The 19,892-nt window shown below is 43.8% G+C and overlaps 1 protein-coding gene across 1 annotated transcript in view; it reads right to left on the reverse strand.

The window, feature by feature from the left end:
* LOC132873228 (roundabout homolog 2-like) overlaps nucleotides 1-19,892 on the reverse strand; it is a gene marked incomplete at its 5' end in the record, with an annotated part of 299,632 nt that overhangs the window by 24,974 nt on the left and 254,766 nt on the right. Inside the window, 5 exons of the mRNA XM_060908587.1 lie at nucleotides 398-440; nucleotides 658-684; nucleotides 1,664-1,840; nucleotides 3,400-3,571; nucleotides 5,947-6,071. Of these exons, the coding sequence (XP_060764570.1) occupies nucleotides 398-440; nucleotides 658-684; nucleotides 1,664-1,840; nucleotides 3,400-3,571; nucleotides 5,947-6,071 (544 nt within the window). The remainder of the gene's footprint in view (nucleotides 1-397; nucleotides 441-657; nucleotides 685-1,663; nucleotides 1,841-3,399; nucleotides 3,572-5,946; nucleotides 6,072-19,892) is intronic.

Below are 19,892 nucleotides of genomic sequence, written 5' to 3' on the forward strand. Positions count from 1 at the left end.
AGCGAATCAGGAAGGTGGATGTCACAGTGACGTTGTCCAATGACGACGTCAGCTAGAGCTCAGCACAGCGTATCCTCGTTCCTCAATGTTTACACAGCACCGGATCAGATACGTAATGGATTGAATACGTGGGCCCTGGCGGATTCAAGTTGTTCCGCCTGTGGAGTCATTTCCCGGCGTTTTAATGTGAACGGACAGTGCATCCGCGACAAAAACGAGATGGATACGGTCTAATGTAAACACCACCTCAGACTCGACTCGAAATTTTCTTTAATGACTTGGACTTGAACACTGGGGACTCGAGACTGGACTTAGACTCGAGGTTTAGTGACTCGACTACAACACTGCAGGACTGTTTACTTGGTCAGATGTAAATGTCTATCCACTCATCACTCACCTTCCACTTCCCATCAGACCTCTATCTCCATGTTGGAACGTCACTGCAGGGCCAGCAGCCAGGAAGAGACGTCAGAATGAGGAGGAGGAGGAGGAGGAGGAGGAGGAGGGGAAAAAAGCAAAAGAAGAACCAACTCAAATCGCTGCTTGGTTTCATTACATCAACAGTGAAATTAATGTCTTACAAACTGGATGGCTTACTGCCTACGGTGCCATCAAACCCGTCGGAAGTTAGAAAGGGATGGGACAAATGACCAGTACCTGCACGGGTGAAGGTGAACGACTGGACTGTGAAACAAAAACAGACACACAAACACACACACAAACACACACAGAGAACAAAGAGAGATTTAGAATTCAGTACAGGTAGTCTACAGCAATAAAATGCAGATGAGGAAGGAGTGAGATGGGGGACACGTGATACGTCTGATGCTTGAACTGACAATGAGATTCATGTATTTCACACACTTGATTTGAGAGAACTTGGAGGTGGGGCATGAGCATGTGAGCACGTGAGCACATGAGCAAGACAAACACTGATTGGCCTGCTCGCAGCGAGAGACTGATGTGAATGAATTTGCCCCCACGTGAGCTCAGGATCAAAGCCCAGGTGATGGATAAAGCAAACGGCTATAGAATTAGGCAATCACCACAGCATGCACCTAAGTCACGGACCGTGATGATGGCAATACGTATTATAATGAGCATAATCCACAGCTACATGCAATAATTACCCCCTGGGGGAATACCAAATTACATTTCAGAGGCTGGAGACTGTACCTAGAGCTAATGCAGGAACAATATGGGTCACAGTCTTCTAATATATGCAGCGTGACGGCGTTTCATTTCCAAATGAGAGTGCTCGTTTTGATGGGATTGTGTTCAAGCTTGATCCACAGACTGTAGGTAATAGTGTTGTAGTAGGGGCATATGTGACAGAGCTGGCTGCTTTTGTTTAGCGCCAGCTTATGCGTACACACTAATACAACAGCTTTAAATAAAATACTAGGTGTGGTTTAGCTAATATAGTAGTTTCTGTTTTGTATGATCATCACTATGCAATCCAGCTTACCATGCATTTCTTTCCTTTCTGCCATACAATGAGAGATGAGGGTTTCACCGGCTAAAAATAGCTGTACTTTGCGTTCAAATTAATGATTTGTCAACACAAAGTTTTGGTTTTTTTTTTTTTTTACTAGCGCTGCCATAGCAGTGACTGGTCTCTAGAGATCTGTATAGGCTTCGGGCATGACGCATGGCTTCTCACCTGCGTAGTTGCTCAGGCCTTTCCTCTTCTTCCTCCTCCAGTAGAGCCACGCGCTGAAGCCCATGAGCACGATCCAACACGCGCCCCCCAGGCCTGCGATGAAGGCTGGCTGCTTCAGAACATCTGTGATGCTGCCGTTGCTCTCGTCTCCAGTCATTACATCCTGTAACTCAGCACCTGTGATCAAAATCCATTCGGTATTTCAGCATGTTTTCATACAAACTTCATTATTTGAAAAAAAAAAATTTCTCCTTTTTTTTCTGAAGAACCCCTCCACAGAACGCTCCCTATCAAATCAAATCAAGTCACATCCCAGCGGCAGATAAGAAACACCAATTAAAAGCACAAGGGGAAATCTATTTTTGCTAATAGGATTATTGTACGACTGATTAACAACGTAACAAGCAAATGGAGCAAGGAGATACTGGAGTACAAGTCAGACTGTGAAAGAGAAACCGAGCTGTGTTATTGGAGTGTAGGACGGTGAGCCACTCGATAGTTGGAGCTGAAGAACTGCAGATAGACACATGGACTCCATCAGGGCTTGAATTCCTGGTGCAGCTACAGCTCTGTGAAATGAGATTCAAAGGCTCGAAACGTGAGCAACACCCCAAAAACACGATCATTAAGGCCTCACAGAACAGCCTTCTCGGTTGGCTGCAGGCGAGTGTTTCTGGCCCCGGCAGTCAAAAAGCCGTGGAAAAAGGGGAGAGCGCGGCGCGTCAATAGTATTGATTCTGGCTGTATTTATCTGGCCTCATACATCAGCAAGCTTGATCAAATGTGATAAGGTGATAAGCCGCAGCAATAAGACAGTCCGCTATGTTAGCAATAGCTGCGTTTATTGGAAAGCGTTATTGATACAGCCGACAGTGTTCCTCCGAACAGCACTGGACAGTGTATTAAATGAAAATCTTATCGATTTTTATATCACTGCTTGTTTAAAAAAAAACAAAAAAACCAGCTCAGCTTTGAAAAGTAAACTCACAGGGTGGTACACAATCTCTAGTGGGGTTTTTTCCCCTCGTTTTCTGTCTTTCAGTAAAGCATGACAAATTTAGAAATCATTATCTGAGCCTCCATCTAGTAATGATTGTGTTTGTTCAGTCCAGCAGTAAACCATTGATACAGTGAGGCGGATTTTCATTCTGTCATGACTTAGAAACTACTTGCAAATTGTATATCTATCTTTCTTTCTTTCTTTCTTTCTTTCTTTCCCTCGCCTCCTCCTTCTTCCTCTGATTGTTGTTGTTGAGCTTCAGTAACTACTCTTCCCTAGCTATTTTTTTTTTACTTCATAATCTTTTTTAATAAACCGTCTATATGCCACTTTAATTCTTCTATATTTCGGGAAACAATACAATTATATCAGTAATTCTCTTCCTGTTATTTCATGTTCCGGGTCCAGAACTGACCATGATTCATGGATATAAATCATCTAAAATACAACCATTGTACACAATTCTTGTTTTTTTTCTGCAATCTTCCATCACAAAGCAATGACATTTGCCTACCTCGAAACTTCATCTGAATTTTGCTGACTCCATCACTGCACTGGGGAAAAAAATTATATCAACAAGAGTAATATCATGTCATATTTCACCTTCCCCTCCTACGGAGAAAAAAAAACACGCAGTCTGTTTCGCTCACATTGTAGAAGAAAAATGTGTTATGATCTCCCTTTAACGAATCTTCCCCAGTTTGACAGAAATGACATCACAGTCACACGGTCTCACCGATCACAATAGGCTGTGGCTCGCTCTTCACCCCGACGCCTGCGCTGGTGCCCGCTGCCACCTCCACTCTGTACTGCACACCCGCCTGCAGACCCCCAACCACCACTGAACGAATGGCAGCGTCCACTGACTTGTTCACGTGGAAGCGGCTTTCGTTTCCCAGACACCAGATCTAACGCCCGAGAGGACGGAGAACAAGAGGGAAAGGAACGAGGGGAAGAATGATGGGACACAGAAACAGAGTGTATGCACTTAGAAAGAGGTCGAGATGAAGTAACCAAGATAGAAAAAAAAGTCTTGATCAATACTTGAAATTGATGCCCCCCCCAACCAGCTTTTATGATTTTATATAACTGGAAATGTTCATATTTACATATAGTATATACATTTTTCACCCATTAGCAAAGTATAACTGATTATATATATTCATGGAAACCCTATATTTCAGTGAAAATAGTACAACGACAACATATCAAATGTTGAAACTGAGAAATTTTATTGTTTTTTGAAAAATGTATGCTCATTTTTTATTTGACATCAGCAATATGTTTCAAAAAAGTTGGGACGGGGCATGTTTACTACTGTGTTGCATCACCTCTACTTTTAACAACACTTTGTAAACGTTTGGGAACTGAGGAGACCAATTGCTGTAGTTTTGAAAGAGAAATGTTGCCCAGTTCTTGCCTGATATACAATTTCAGTTGCTCAACAGTTCGGGGTCTCTTTTGTCGTATTTTGCGCTTCATAATGCGCCAAATGTTTTAAATGGGAGACAGGTCTGGACTGCAGGCAGGCCAGTTTAGCACCCGGAACCTTCTTGCTGTGGGGTGACAGTGCTAACCACTGTGCCGCCCATGTTATTCATTTCACAACTTAAAATAGTTTTTATTACTAGGTGTAATAAAACAGCCTATATAATGCACACACATTAAGTTTTTATGACCTCAATTTAGTAGCTCATGGCTTCATTAAGTTTGATGCGTGAGTAACTGTCGATGTGTGATATAAAACAATAAAACGCTGTATAATAGAGTATAATGTGCTGGATCAAGTGCTATTTTATAAGCTTCCACATAACGATTAAACCAAACTTGCAGCAATATATTAGCAATATACTACAGACTCTGATAATCAAATATAGATGATATTACACGGTTGTGCGAAGATATGAAGCTTATCTTCAAGTGGTGAAAATATTCATGAGTGAGCGAAGCGAACAAGTGAAAATATTTTCAACACGACAAGATAAACTTCGTATCTTCATGCAACCGTGTAATGTTCTTTATATTATCTGGACACATCCACAAAAAGTATGCAAGTTAATCAAAAGAATTTTAATTTTGAACTGGTTCACCATTTTGATAACGTGCGTCTAGTCTGCGGGAAAACACTGGGAGTGACATCATCAGAGTGAAGTATCAGAAATTATTATACATACGGGCCACTTTTTCCATGGAATAAAAACATGTATTCTATTCCCTTCTAGTGGGTTTACTGATAGCATGTAATATCATATCTCTTATCCTCCATGTATTATGCCACTCTGAGCGTGCAGTATTGTTACAATATTGCACACTGTCAAGACAACACAACATCACACATTGGAGATGTAAAACTTCCGTGCTAGCGAGCGACAGTGACAATTTGTAAACAAGCATGGCCACCAGGTTTGCTTCGTTAAAAACGGAAGATTTTGAGAGAATTTTGGCCGCCAGGTCGCTCTGTTGTGTGTAGCTGTCGATGTTGATTTTAAAAGTAACTACAGTAAGTAAATTACATCAGGAAAATAATAAATATTTGGCTTGACTGCACTAGCTTTGGCCTTCGCTAACACTACACCGGCTGGAAGGTAACTGGACTGCCACACTAACAGCACTGAGTCATGGGTAAGCAGGCGTTGGGCTTCGCTAACGCTACTGCTACGCTGGCTGGAAGGTAACTGGATTGCTGTGCTAACAGCACCAATTCGCGGGTAAGCTAGCGTTGGCCCTTAAGAATGCTGATATGAAGAGACTGTGTATGTATAATAATCATAACAATATTGGCTGTCTTTTCTTTGTGGTCTATCAGATATATTCCATTCAGCTAGCATGATACTGAACTCATCTTCGACTCATTCAGTATCATGCTAGCTGAATGGAATATATCTGATAGACCACTCAAAGCCAGCCAATATTATTTAAATATGTCACGGTTTTGAATCTGCATGTCCTGGATGTATCACGTACAAAAAACACAAGTGGTATATTTCCCAGTAAAACACTCCTTTCCATTGTATTAAACTGTCTATTGCTCTGATATCAAATATTACATTTGACAGCAAAGGGGGAAAAAAACTCATTCAGTCCACATTTTCTATCCCAGATTTTTTTTCTACACTTGAAGCAAGTGCTTGTGTTTTAAATGAGTGGTCTAGAAGCTACTGAAAACCCTGTCTCGGATGCTTTTAGGCAAATGTGTCAAATTTAAGTCATCGACTCTGAATACGACTCTCTGCGTGACTACGAGAGAACACCACTTTGAGACTTTTCTTTAAATGAGCAGTACCTTGTATTCCTGGATGATGCCGTTCTGGTGTTCGGTGGGTGGCGGGTCCCAGGAAATGCTGATAGACGTGCTGTTCTCACTGCCTACCATCAGCACCGTCACCTGCTGTGGAGGAGCACTGGGGGCTGCCCAGTACAATACTTATCACTGATCATTGTCCTCGTACAACACACACACACACACACACACACGCACAAAAAAAACCCTCTCACCCAGCTCCCACGCATACACAAGCCTCCAGGAATCCAAATGGATTTTTAATGGCTTTCTTAAATGACCCAGACATCTGAGCAAACTATTGCCCTTTGACTATAATAAACATTGTCAGAGAAAACAGCTACAGTGCCACATTGAGACATTTAATGCGTACCATGAGCTACAAATATGCATACAGCATGCACAATGCTTTCAAATGCCACACTGTTCCTACATGGATGTACTGTATATAATTTTGCACACTTACTCATGGCTACTCGGCTACTTGACATACCATTTCAAAATTTCTTTTAAACAATCTAACTTAAAGCGTGAGGTTTTTTTTTTTTTTGGATGCCATGCATGGCGATGTGGTGTATAAAAAGCAGCAGGAGATGAGGTGTGACCGTCTCTGAGCCCTAATCCTGACTTTGTTAGTCCTGCACCGCTGCCATTGCTATCACAGCCCACACTTCACAGCGCACACACACTCTGCATCAGCCAAACCGGATACAGCTCTGAGTCAACGCACTCACGGCAATTACCTCCACCCCCACCCCAACCACCACCACCACCATCCTTTACGTATCCCTCTTCTCCCTCTTCCCCCCAGGCTTCTCTGCTTTTCTTTTCCCACTGACAGTTTTTTTTCCCCTTTCCACTCTTTCCTGGAGTGCACATCCTGATATTACACTCACGTCCTGTTAAATATCTCTCACAGGTAATACTTTCTCGAGGCTCGATATTTGTGATAAGGCACAAAAAAAATTTCCACCAGAGATGCTGGGTCATTAAATTGTTGTGATAAACCTCACATCCGAGGAAATCTAATATTTGTGGAACTAATACTGCTCAAATATAGGCTCACCGGCCACTTTAATAGGAACACCTGTACTCCTGGTCATTCATGCAATTATCCAATTTAAAAAAATAGCCTCAACGAGGCTGTAGCTCATACCGGCCACTGTTGTGTATGAGTTTGAAATCCAATCAACCCTGTAGGAGGAGTAGCGATTTCTGTGAAATTGCATATGACCCCTGTGTAGCCGCATCCATGGCAGGTGGTGCCACCTGGTGAACAATTTTTGTTGGAATATGTCTTTAGAGTCTTCTGGGTGAGTTACAGTGAAAACATCCTCGCAGTTTATGAACAGTAGTGTTTGGTGTGATGGGTCATCCAAAAATTTCAGACACCCATAAAATGTTAAATACGACAGGGGGCGACACCTTCTTGACAACTTTTATACATACCAACCTGGGGAACATTCCATAAGAGTTTGATCAAAATCTGATCACTCCTGTAGGAAGAGTAGTGATTTTCATGAAATTGGATATGACCCCTATGTAGCCTCATCCATGGTAGGTGGCACCACCTGGTGAACAACTCTTGTTGATATAGTCTTTAGAGTCTTCTGGATGAGTTTCAGTGAAAATATCCCAGTAGATTATGAAGAGTCGCATTTAATGTGATGAGTCACTCAAAAATTTCAGACGCCCATAAAATCATAAATATTACAGGTAGCGCCATCATTTTGACAAATTTTATGTACATCCACCTGGGGAACATTGTATGTGAGTTTGATCGAAATCTGATCAATCCTGTAGAAGGAGTAGCGATTTTTGTAAATTGTGGACAGACGACGACGGACGACAACGGATGACAATGGACGATGGCGGCTGGACAACGCATGATCGCATAAGCTCGTCTGGCCTGGCCTACGGCTGGATGAGCTAATCATAATCAATGGCAGCAGCACAATGTATAAAGGTAATCAGCTCTACTTAATGTTCACATGGGGGGAATGTGATCTCAGTGACCTTAACGTGGCATGGTTGTTGGTGCCAGACAGGCTGGTTTGAGAATTTCAAAAACTGTGGACCTCCTGTGATTTTGATGCAAAAGAGTCTCTAGAGTTTACACAGAATGGGGTAAAAACATGCAGTGGGCAGTGGTTCTGTGGATGGAAACACCTTGTTGGTTATAGAGGTGAGAGAAGAATTAAATAATCACTCTTTACAACCATGGTGCATAGAAAAGCATCTCCAAATGTACAACATACTGAATGTTGTAGTGTACAGGCTACAACAGAAGATCTCACTGGGTTCCAGTGTACCAGTGTAAAGAATGTACCATCAAATACTTCTCGTCTCGTCTTCTTCCACTTATCCGGGGCTGGGTCGCGGAGGCAGCAGTCTGAGCATGGAAGCCCAAACTTCCCTTTCCCCAGACACCTCGGCCAGCTCCTCGAGAAAAACACAGAGGCGTTCCCAGGCCAGCCGAGAGACATAGTCCCTCCAGCGTGTCCTGGGTCTTCCCCGGGCCTCCTCCCGGGGGAACATGCCTGGAAAACCTCCCCAGGGAGGCGTCCAGGAGGCATCCGAAAGAGATGCCCGAGCCACCTCAGCTGATTCCTCTCGATGTGGAGGAGCAGCGGCTCTACTCCGAGCTCCTCCCGAGTGACTGTGCTTCTCACCCCATCTCTAAGGGAGTGCCCAGCCACCCTGCGAAGGAAACTCATTTCGGCCGCTTGTATCCGTGACCATCAAATACTTATATTACATATTTTGTTGCTTTTTTTTATTAATTTTTGGGGTTTTGTTTTCGAGTACAGTTTTTATTTTGTCCTTGATTTGTTTAGCAACATGCTCCACCATTTTGTTTTTATCTACTCAAGGTATATGAGCTGATATCCTAGTAGTAAAGTAGCCAATCAGAGTGCCTGATTGCTCATATCCAGTGAATGTGGATAGAATAATAAAATAAAATAAAAAATCACCTAAAAACATTCAAAAAACAGATCTAAGTTTTACAAGGGATTTTTTTTGGACTTTTTTTCTACAGGAATAATGACCTCTTCATGCATACCTCCCTCTAATCAAGCACTGTTTAAATAGTCTTATTTCTCAGCTCTGTAGATGCAATATCTTTGGTTAGTCTAATACTTAATTAGCTTCCCAAGCCTTTTTTATTGATTCTATTAATTAAATGATGTTCTGTGCATAATGATGCATAACCTGATTCACATTTCACAACTGAGTTGTTTATTATTTGTTACACATGAGATAATTCAGGCCACAGTATTTAATTAGTACATTGTTGGGTAAAATAGCCCATTTATATTGAAGTGAGGTGAACATAATGTAGGAACTGGAACAGGATGTTTCATCAGGAAAAATATCATTTTGTCCTCAAGTATGCAGTTGTGTTTGATTTCACTGTATGAACAGATTTCAAATCTGAAACCCTATTTGTGACATTGTACCTACTGTATGTAAGCAGAGAAGAATTCATTTCTGACTACAAAAATAGCCACTGAGTGCGTACTGGAACACAGGTTAACATCGATATCACTAACTACACTTCTGGAGAAATATACTCCTTAACACTTCTGATTGACAGTCAAATATAGCGTATAGTACAAAGTCAACAGGAGGATCTATCTATAGACAGTCAACAACGTGTCAGGTGAATGTCACCAACTGATGAACGAAAGTTAAACAATGTCATGTTTGCTAGAGGATCTATCTATCTATACACAAGCTGTAGCCGGACATCTTGTCCCATTTTTCTTTCACCTTATTTGGATGGTCCAGTTTCTAGCTCTTGATGTTGTCCTTCGTCCAATGACAATTTCAACTCCGGTTCATGTGGATTAGCAAAGTTTTATAGCATGCTGAAAGCTCAGTAAACATCATTTGTCATGCTGTGAGTCAGATAACAGGGCAGACCTGGGACAAGTTTTCAGCTTTTGTAGATTGTGTGAAATTCTGTGTAGGTAGCGTCACATTCATATTGCATTAGAGAGTATTTACTATACCGTCTTACCACAACATTAGTTTCTCAGCTTGTTATATATACCGACCTTCAGGCTTCACTTTTTCTGTCATTATTTTTTGCAAGGAGACATGAGACATGGACAGGAGATATGGGACATTATGTTGGGAAACTTGGGACATAGTGGAGAGACATGGAACAAAAATAAAATACCTACACATTTAATTTTTATTTATTATCAAAACTTGTACCATATGAACTGTATGAACACACAATGCTGGGAGAAAAAAAGTCACGCTGTGTCCGAAATCACTCACTACTCACTATATAGTGGACTATATAGTGGGTTCACCATTTTGTAGTGCTGTCCGAATATATAATGAGAATTATTACACCGATATATATAAAATAGTATCCCACAATGCATTGTGAAAAGTAGTGTGCAACCGATGGTCACTAACAAAGCAATATAGACCATCATGCATTGCGGTCGCACTGAAAGAAAAATGGCAGACGACAGAGAGGAGCACCCAGTGCAGCAACAAGAAGAAGAAACACAGTATAAATGGGCATTTAAGTGCAAGTAAAATTGAAATTAAAATTGAGAAGAGAAAAAAAAGCTAAAATAGAATAAGACCGATAAAATACAAGAATAAAAGTTAGAGTGCTGAGCAAGGAATTAATCAAAAGCCTCAAATTTGATTTAATAAAAGGCAGTGGCAAAAAGAAAGGATTCAGCCATGATTTAAAAGAACTGAAAGATGCAGCAGACACAACGTACTTTGTATTTATTAATGTGGGAAAGACGCTCAGTACAGCCCCAATTCCAAAAAAGTTGGGACAAAGTACAAATTGTAAATAAAAACGGAATGCAATAATTTACAAATCTCAAAAACTGATATTGTATTCACAATAGAACATAGACAACATATCAAATGTCGAAAGTGAGACATTTTGAAATTTCATGCCAAATGTTGGCTCATTTGAAATTTCATGACAGCAACACATCTCAAAAAAGTTGGGACGGGGCAATAAGAGGCTGGAAAAGTTAAAGGTGCAAAAAAGGAACAGCTGGAGGACCAAATTGCAACTCATTAGGTCAATTGGCAATAGGTCATTAACATGACTGGGTATAAAAAGAGCATCTTGGAGTGGCAGCGGCTCTCAGAAGTAAAGATGGGAAGAGGATCACCAATCCCCCTAATTCTGTGCCGGCAAATAGCGGAGCAATATCAGAATGGAGTTCGACAGTGTAAAATTGCAAAGAGTTTGAACATATCATCATCTACAGTGCATAATATCATCAAAAGATTCAGAGAATCTGGAAGAATCTCTGTGTGTAAGGGTCAAGGCCGGAAAACCATACTGGGTGTCCGTGATCTTCGGGCCCTTAGACGGCACTGCATCACATACAGGCATGCTTCTGTATTGGAAAATCACAAAATGGGCTCAGGAATATTTCCAGAGAACATTATCTGTGAACACAATTCACCGTGCCATCCGCCGTTGCCAGCTAAAACTCTATAGTTCAAAGAAGAAGCCGTATCTAAACATGATCCAGAAGCGCAGATGTCTTCTCTGGGCCAAGGCTCATTTAAAATGGACTGTGGCAAAGTGGAAAACTGTTCTGTGGTCAGACGAATCAAAATTTGAAGTTCTTTATGGAAATCAGGGACGCCATGTCATTCGGACTAAAGAGGAGAAGGACGACCCAAGTTGTTATCAGCGCTCAGTTCAGAAGCCTGCATCTCTGATGGTATGGGGTTTTGTGGCATGGGCAGCTTACACATCTGGAAAGACACCATCAATGCTGAAAGGTATATCCAGGTTCTAGAGCAACATATGCTCCCATCCAGACGACGTCTCTTTCAGGGAAGACCTTGCATTTTCCAACATGACAATGCCAAACCACATACTGCAATTACAGCATCATGGCTGCGTCGAAGAAGGGTCCGGGTACTGAACTGGCCAGCCTGCAGTCCAGATCTTTCACCCATAGAAAACATTTGGCGCATCATAAAACGGAAGATACGACAAAAAAGACCTAAGACAGTTGAGCAACTAGAATCCTACATTAGACAAGAATGGGTTAACATTCCTATCCCTAAACTTGAGCAACTTGTCTCCTCAGTCCCCAGACGTTTACAGACTGTTGTAAAGAGAAAAGGGGATGTCTCACAGTGGTAAACATGGCCTTGTCCCAACTTTTTTGAGATGTGTTGTTGTCATGAAATTTAAAATCACCTAATTTTTCTCTTTAAATGATACATTTTCTCAGTTTAAACATTTGATATGTCATCTATGTTCTATTCTGAATAAAATATGGAATTTTGAAACTTCCACATCATTGCATTCCATTTTTATTTACAATTTGTACTTTGTCCCAACTTTTTTGGAATCGGGGTTGTATAATATGCATTTATTATTTTGAAAACCCACCAGCCACCTGATCTGGCACGTTTTAATTGTGCGACAGTAATGACGTAAATAACGGTGCGACGGAATAGTGTCCGAAAGTGTTTTTTTCATTTTACCAGTGAGCTCATTATATAGTCGGCAATATAGAATTCCCTATATAGTGAGTAGGCAGTAGTGAATGAGTGAGTGATTTCGGACACAGCTTCAGTTTACCCAAAACCTGACAACACAAAACAGTTCCATTTTCAAGAAGGAATGAAATAAATTTAAACCTCATGCAGGGACACGCTCACATTTTAACAAAATTTTAAACAATTGTATATTTGTAAACCACAAGAAAAAAACCTGTAACATGATGAACTGTCCCAACTCTCCCCATCTGGCCATTTTGAAAAAAAAAAAATTTTCCCTAGAATTTAAGTTTAATAAATAATACTATATATGGTAACTCTAGGCTAAGTACTTTAATTCCTAATAAATCCTGAATTCACCAGTGCACATTACACCATAGAATGGAGGTGGAGTGGAGTAGAAATTACAAGTTATGGTTGACAAAAATATTTAACTGCACAAATCTTATTGCAGTGTCCAGCTTCATGGCTCCAAAGGAAGGAGGTTACTCTAAGGGGCAACATCTAACTTCTAACGTTATCTAAAACCTGATTGGTTGAAATTAATTGATACAAATACAAACTGTCCCCAGTTTCCCCAATCTCAAGTCTCCCCGCTCTCCCCTACAGTGTATCCAAATAGTGTTTAAATCCATTTCTCTTCCTAATCAGACATAACCTGTGTCGATAATTATGAAGATGCAAAACAGTATATACAGTGGCATGCAAAAGTTTGGGCACCCTTGCTGAAAATGTCCATTACTGTGAATAGTTAAGTGAGCAGAAGATGAACTGATCACCAAAAGGCATAAAGGTAAAGACGACACATTTCTTTTCAGAGTTTTCTGCAAGATTTGTGTATTATTTTTGTTTTGTACAATTGGAGAGGGGTGGCACGGTGGTGTAGTGGTTAGTGCTGTCGCCTCACAGCAAGAAGGTCCGGGTTCGAGCCCCGTGGCCGGCGAGGGCCTTTCTGTGTGGAGTTTGCATGTTCTCCCCGTGTCCGCGTGGGTTTCCTCCGGGTGCTCCGGTTTCCCCCACAGTCCAAAGACATGCAGGTTAGGTTAACTGGTGACTCTAAATTGACCGTAGGTGTGAATGTGAGTGTGAATGGTTGTCTGTGTCTATGTGTCAGCCCTGTGATGACCTGGCGACTTGTCCAGGGTGTACCCCGCCTTTCGCCCGTAGTCAGCTGGGATAGGCTCCAGCTTGCCTGCGACCCTGTAGAACAGGATAAAGCGGCTAGAGATAATGAGATGAGATGAGACAATTGGAGAGTGAAAAAAGAAAAGGAACACCATGCGAAAGTTTGGGCACCCCAATGCATTTGAGTTCTCAGGTAACTTTTACCAAGGTTCCAGACCTTAATTAGCTTATTGAGCTGTGGCTTGTTCAAATTCTTCGTTAAGAAAGGTCAGATGATGCAGATTTCAAAGCTGTATAAATTCTCTGACTCCTCAAACTTGTCCTTAAAATCAACAGCCATGGGCTCCTCTAAGCAACTCCCTCGCATTCTGAATAATAAAATAATTGATGCTCACAAAGCAGGAGAAGGCTACAAGAACGTAGCAAAGTGTTTTCGGGTAGCTGTTTCCTCAGATTGTAATGTTATTTAGAAATGGCAGTTAACAGAAACAGTGGAGATCAAGCTGAGGTCTGGAAGATGAAGAAAACTTTCTGAAAGAACTGCTCGTTGGATTGCTAGAAAGGCAAATAAAAACTCCTGTTTGACTGCAAAAGACCTTCAGAAAGATTTAGCAGACCCTGGAGGGGTGGTGCACTGTTTTACTATGCAGCGACACCTGAACAAATATGACCTTCATGGGAGAGTCATCAGAAGAAAACCTTTCCTGCATCCTAGCCACAAAATTCAGCGTCTGAAGTTTGTAAATAAACATCTAAATAAGCCTGATGCATTTTGGAAATAAGTCCTGTGGACTGATGAAATCATAATAGAACTTTTTGGCCACAATGTGCAAAGGTATGTTTGGAGAAAAAAGGGTGCCAAATTCCAGGAAAAGAACACCTCTCCAACTCTGAAGCATGGGTGTGGATTGATCATGCTTTGGGGTTGTGTTGCAGCCAGTGGCACAGGGCACACTTCATTGTTCGAGGGAAGCATGGATTCGAATAAATACCAGCAAATTCTGGAAGCAAACATCACACCATCTGTAAAAAAGTTGAGGTTAAAAAGAGGACGGGTCCTACAATAAGACGATGATCCAAAACACACCTCAAAATCTACAATGGAATACCTCAAGAGGCACAAGCTGAAGGTTTTGCCCGGGCCCTCACAGTCCCCTGACCTAAACATCATTGAAAATCTGTGGATAGATCTCAAAAGAGCAGTGCATGTAAGACAGCCCAAGAAACTTGTAGAACTGGAAGCCTTTTGCAAGGACGAATGTGTGAAAATCCCCCAGGTAAGAACTGAAAGATTATTAGCTGGCTACAAAAAGTGTTTACAAGCTGTGATACTTGCCAAAGGGGTGTTACTAGGTACTAACCATGCAGGGTGCCCAAACTTTTGTTTCGGGCCCTTTTCCTTTTTTGTCATTTTGAAAATGTAAAAGATGAAAATAAAAAATTGTTTTTGCTTAAAATATAAAGGGAATGAGTCATCTTTAACTTTATGCCTTTTGGAGATCATTTCATCTTCAACTTGCTTCACTGTTCACAGTAACAGCAATTTTGACCAGGGGTGCCCAAACTTTTGCATACCACTGTATCTGGCCTTATTTTAGTGTTTAACCTTTATTTTCTTTTCATTAATATAACCATTACTGCAGTGTGTCTGATCTCAGTCTTTTGTGCATGTAAATCATTTCTATGTAACCTACAACAGTAAGCTTCTTTGCATCAAACAAAACCCTGGCATTTGTTTATCAGCAGCGTGTTTAACCGTTCTAATCGGGTTATGAGGCATGACAAGCCGGCCAGGGAAGCCGTCCTGGCTGACAGTCAGTAAAGCACGGCTCCTGATCAATGGGAAGCTTAACTTCTCGGCGTGATGCTGTACACATATTAATAAGCAGGCAGCCATGGTGAATGCTAAAGCACCACGTTATGCATATGTGAGCTTGATGAAAGCACTCTATTTCGTTATACAGTAACGTAGGAGATGCTAATAAACCCACTGACTCTGATGTATCACTGGCAGTAATGTGACCTGGTGGTGTGGTGTGAGAGGAGGGTTTCTGCCAAGTGGCACCGTGGCAACCTCACAACACACTACCCTCTGTTTCCATCCCAGTGGGACAAAGAGAGAGAGAGAGAGAGAGAGAAGGTGAGAGTGTGTGTGAGGGAGAGTGAGAGACCGAGAGTGCAAGTGATAGAAAGAAAAAAGAATAGATGAGTGAAAAAAGGAGGTGTGTGTGTGTGTGAGAGAGAGAGAGAGAGAGAGAGAGAGAGAGAGAGAGACCACGAGAGAGAAAGAGAGAGAAGGTGAGAGGTGTGTGAGGGAGAGAGAGTGATAGTAAAAAAAGAATAAATGAGTGAGAGAAAGAGAGAAGGTGTGTGTGTGAGAGAGAGAGAGAGAGAGAGAGAGAGAGAGAGAGAGAGATTGAAGGTTTTGTGTGAGAGAGCACAAGACAGCAAGAGAGACAGAAAGAGAGAGAGAAAATGAAAGTGAGAGGAAAATTAGATGGGGAGAGAGAAAGAGAGAGAGGGTGACAGAGTAAGAGATATTTAGAGTGTGTGTGTGAACAAGAGAGGGGGCGAGAGAGACAGTGAGGGAGAAAGATAGACAGAGAAATACTAGAGGAAGACAGAAAAGAGAAAGAAAGAGCTATACTGTATTGATAGACCAGGCAAGAAAGGGGAGGGGAAAGGAGTGAGAGACAAGAGGAAGAGAGAAAAAGAAACCGAGTGAGGGAGAGAAAGAGAGAGATAGGGAAAATGAGAGAAAAAGGGAAAGAGGAGTGTGTGCGTGTGTGTGTGAGAGAGAGAGAGAGAGAGAGAGAGAGAGAGAGCGCAATTACACTACAAGCCCTCAGGTGCATTCTGGGTATTAGCTGCTGTTTAACCTTCCAACAACACTACAGATATCAATGGACTGAAACACACACAATCATGTGGCCTTTCCTGATGACCATATAACTGAATTTGACTGGAAAATCCAATTTCTCTGTCATGGATGTTGATATAAAAGCAGTATTTAGAGTATGTCATCATTTGGCTCCTGGCATTCCGAGCAGCTTGAAAGGTTGGTCGGGTTCTTTTTTTTTTTCAGAGGGCACTGGAGAGAGGCACACTCGCACAACTCATTAAAGTAAAGCCACCGTGGCACTAATTGTGCTAATGGATGGGAGCTCAACGGGAATTGTGTGATCGCCAATAAATATCTCCATCACTGTATGTGTGTGTGTGTGTGTGTGTGTGTGTGTAAGTGACAAAAAGACAACCAGAGTGACGTGACGGAGGGAGAGAGAGCGAGATACAGAGCAAGAGAAAAACAGGCACGGAGAAAGAGAGGAAGAAAGCAGCAGACAGAGGAGAGAGGAATGAAAGAGAGAGGAGGAGGATATTAGGATGCAGACTGAACCGGCTGATGGTGCTTGACAATGATATGGCAGGCAGGGTGACAGCAGGGGTTTGGATCTCAGACGGAGTGTGTCAAAGCAAAGAGAAATGCTGTGTGTCCCAGAGTGTGTATCAGCAGAGACAGAGTCTCCTACGATGGCACTTTCATGGCACACACCTCTCACTAGATTAGACTGCGACACAGGCAAACTGCTTAAATTGTGTTTGGCCTTATGTTTAGAGACTCGCACATGCAATCAGAACCAGTGAAAGATGAAAAAGTGAACTCAAGCAGACGGAAACAAAATATGGCCAAATGCAGAATTCCACATATGGTAGACTCAGAACTTGTTACTATTAAAGGAACAGTCAGGTATTTCTCAGCGTAATCTCTATCCACTGCGTCTGTAAAGTAGGAATAATAATAATAATAATAATAATAACCTTTATTTAACCCCCTATGGAGAAAAAATCCAGGACCGTGACGTCGCCCGGTAGGACGCAGCCGGGGCCCCACCCTGGAGCCAGGCCCGGGGTTGGGGCTCGTATGCGAGCGCTTGGTGGCCGGGCCTTTGCCCATGGGGCCCGGCCGGGCTCAGCCCGAAGAGGTGACGTGGGCCCGACCTCCTGTGGGTTCACCACCCACAGAGGTAGCAGTAGGGGTTTGGTGTAATGTGGATTGGGTGGCAGTCGAAGGCAGGGGCCTCGACGACCTGATCCCCGGACACAGCGGCTTGCTGTTGGGACATGGAATGTCACTTCGCTGGGGGGGAAGGAGCCTGAGCTTGTGCGGGAGGTTGAGAGGTACCGGCTAGAGATAGTCGGGCTCACCTCCACGCATAGCTTGGGCTCTGGAACCCAGCTCCTCGAGAGGGGCTGGACTTTCCACTTCTCTGGAGTCGCACGTGGTGAGCGGCGGCGGGCTGGTGTGGGCTTGCTTATAGCTCCCCAGCTCAGCCGCCATGTGTTGGAGTTTACCCCAGTGAACGAGAGGGTCGCCTCTCTGCGCCTTCGGATTGGGGAGAGGGCTCTTGCTGTTGTTTGTGCCTACGGGCCAAATAGCAGTATAGAGTATCCGGCCTTCTTGGAGTCCCTGGGAGAGGTACTGAGGGGTGCTCAGACTGGGGACTCCATTGTGCTACTGGGGGACTTCAATGCTCACGTGGGCGACGACAGTGACACCTGGAGGGGCGTGGTTGGGAGGAACGGCCTCCCCGATCTGAACCCGAGTGGTGTTTTGTTATTGGACTTCTGTGCTAGTCACGGTTTGTCCATAACGAACACCATGTTCGAGCATAGGGGTGTCCATAAGTGCACGTGGCACCAGGACACCTTAGGTCGGAGGTCGATGATCGACTTTGTAGTCGTTTCATCTGATCTCCGGCCCTATGTCTTGGACACTCGGGTGAAGAGAGGGGCTGAGCTGTCAACTGATCACCACCTGGTGGTGAGTTGGATCCGCTGGCGGAGGAGGAAGCTGGACAGACCTGGCAGGCCCAAACGTATGGTGAGGGTCTGCTGGGAACGTCTGGCCGAGCACTCTGTTGGGGAGGTCTTTAACTCCCACCTCCGGGAGAGCTTTTCCCAGCTTCCGAGGGAGGCGGGGGACATTGAGTCTGAGTGGACCATGTTCTCTACCTCCATTGTGGACGCAGCTGTTCGGAGCTGTGGCCGCAAGGTCTCCGGTGCCTGTCGTGGCGGCAATCCCCGAACCCGGTGGTGGACACCGGAAGTAAGGGATGCCGTCAAGCTGAAGAAGGAGTCCTATCGGGCCATGTTGACCTCCGGGACTCCTGAGGCAGCCGACGGGTATCGGCAGGCCAGGCGTGCTGCAGCTCGGGCAGTTGCGGAGGCAAAAACTCGGAACTGGGAGGAGTTCGGGGAGGCCATGGAGAAGGACTATCGGTCGGCCTCGAAGAAATTCTGGCAAACCGTCCGGCGCCTCAGGAGGGGGAAGCAGTACTCTGCCAACACTGTTTACAGTGCGGGTGGGGAGCTGTTGACCTCGACTGGGGACATTGTCGGGCGGTGGAAGGAATACTTTGAGGATCTCCTCAATCCCACCGTCATGTCTTCCACTGAGGAGACTGAGGCTGATGACTCAGAGGTGGACTCGTCCATTACCCAAGCCGAAGTCACTGAGGTGGTTTGCAAGCTCCTCGGTGGCAAGGCACCGGGGGTGGATGAGATCCGCCCTGAGTATCTCAAGTCTCTGGATGTTGTGGGGCTGTCTTGGTTGACACGCCTCTGCAGCATCGCGTGGCGGTCGGGGACAGTGCCTCTGGAGTGGCAGACTGGGGTGGTGGTCCCTCTTTTTAAGAAAGGGGACCGGAGAGTGTGCTCCAATTATAGGGGAATCACACTTCTCAGCCTCCCAGGGAAAGTTTACTCCAGGGTACTGGAGAGGAGAATTCGACCGATAGTCGAACCTCGGATCCAGGAGGAACAATGCGGTTTTCGTCCTGGTCGCGGAACACTGGACCAGCTCTATACCCTTCATAGGGTGCTCGAGGGTTCATGGGAGTTTGCCCAACCAGTCCACATGTGCTTTGTGGATCTGGAGAAGGCATTCGACCGTGTCCCCCGTGGTATTCTGTGGGGGGTGCTTCGGGAGTATGGGGTTCGGGGCTCTTTGCTAAGGGCTGTCCGGTCCCTGTACGAATGGAGCAGGAGTCTGGTTCGCATTGCCGGCAGTAAGTCAGACCTGTTCCCAGTGCATGTTGGACTCCGGCAGGGCTGCCCTTTGTCACCAGTTCTGTTCATAATTTTTATGGACAGAATTTCTAGGCGCAGCCAGGGGCCGGAAGGAATCCTGTTTGGGAACCACAGGATTTCATCTCTGCTTTTTGCGGATGATGTTGTCCTGTTGGCTTCTTCAAACCAGGACCTCCAGCATGCACTGGGGCGGTTTGCAGTCGAGTGTGAAG

This window comes from Neoarius graeffei, chromosome 25, assembly GCF_027579695.1.
Source record: "Neoarius graeffei isolate fNeoGra1 chromosome 25, fNeoGra1.pri, whole genome shotgun sequence".
Classification (NCBI taxonomy): domain Eukaryota; kingdom Metazoa; phylum Chordata; class Actinopteri; order Siluriformes; family Ariidae; genus Neoarius; species Neoarius graeffei.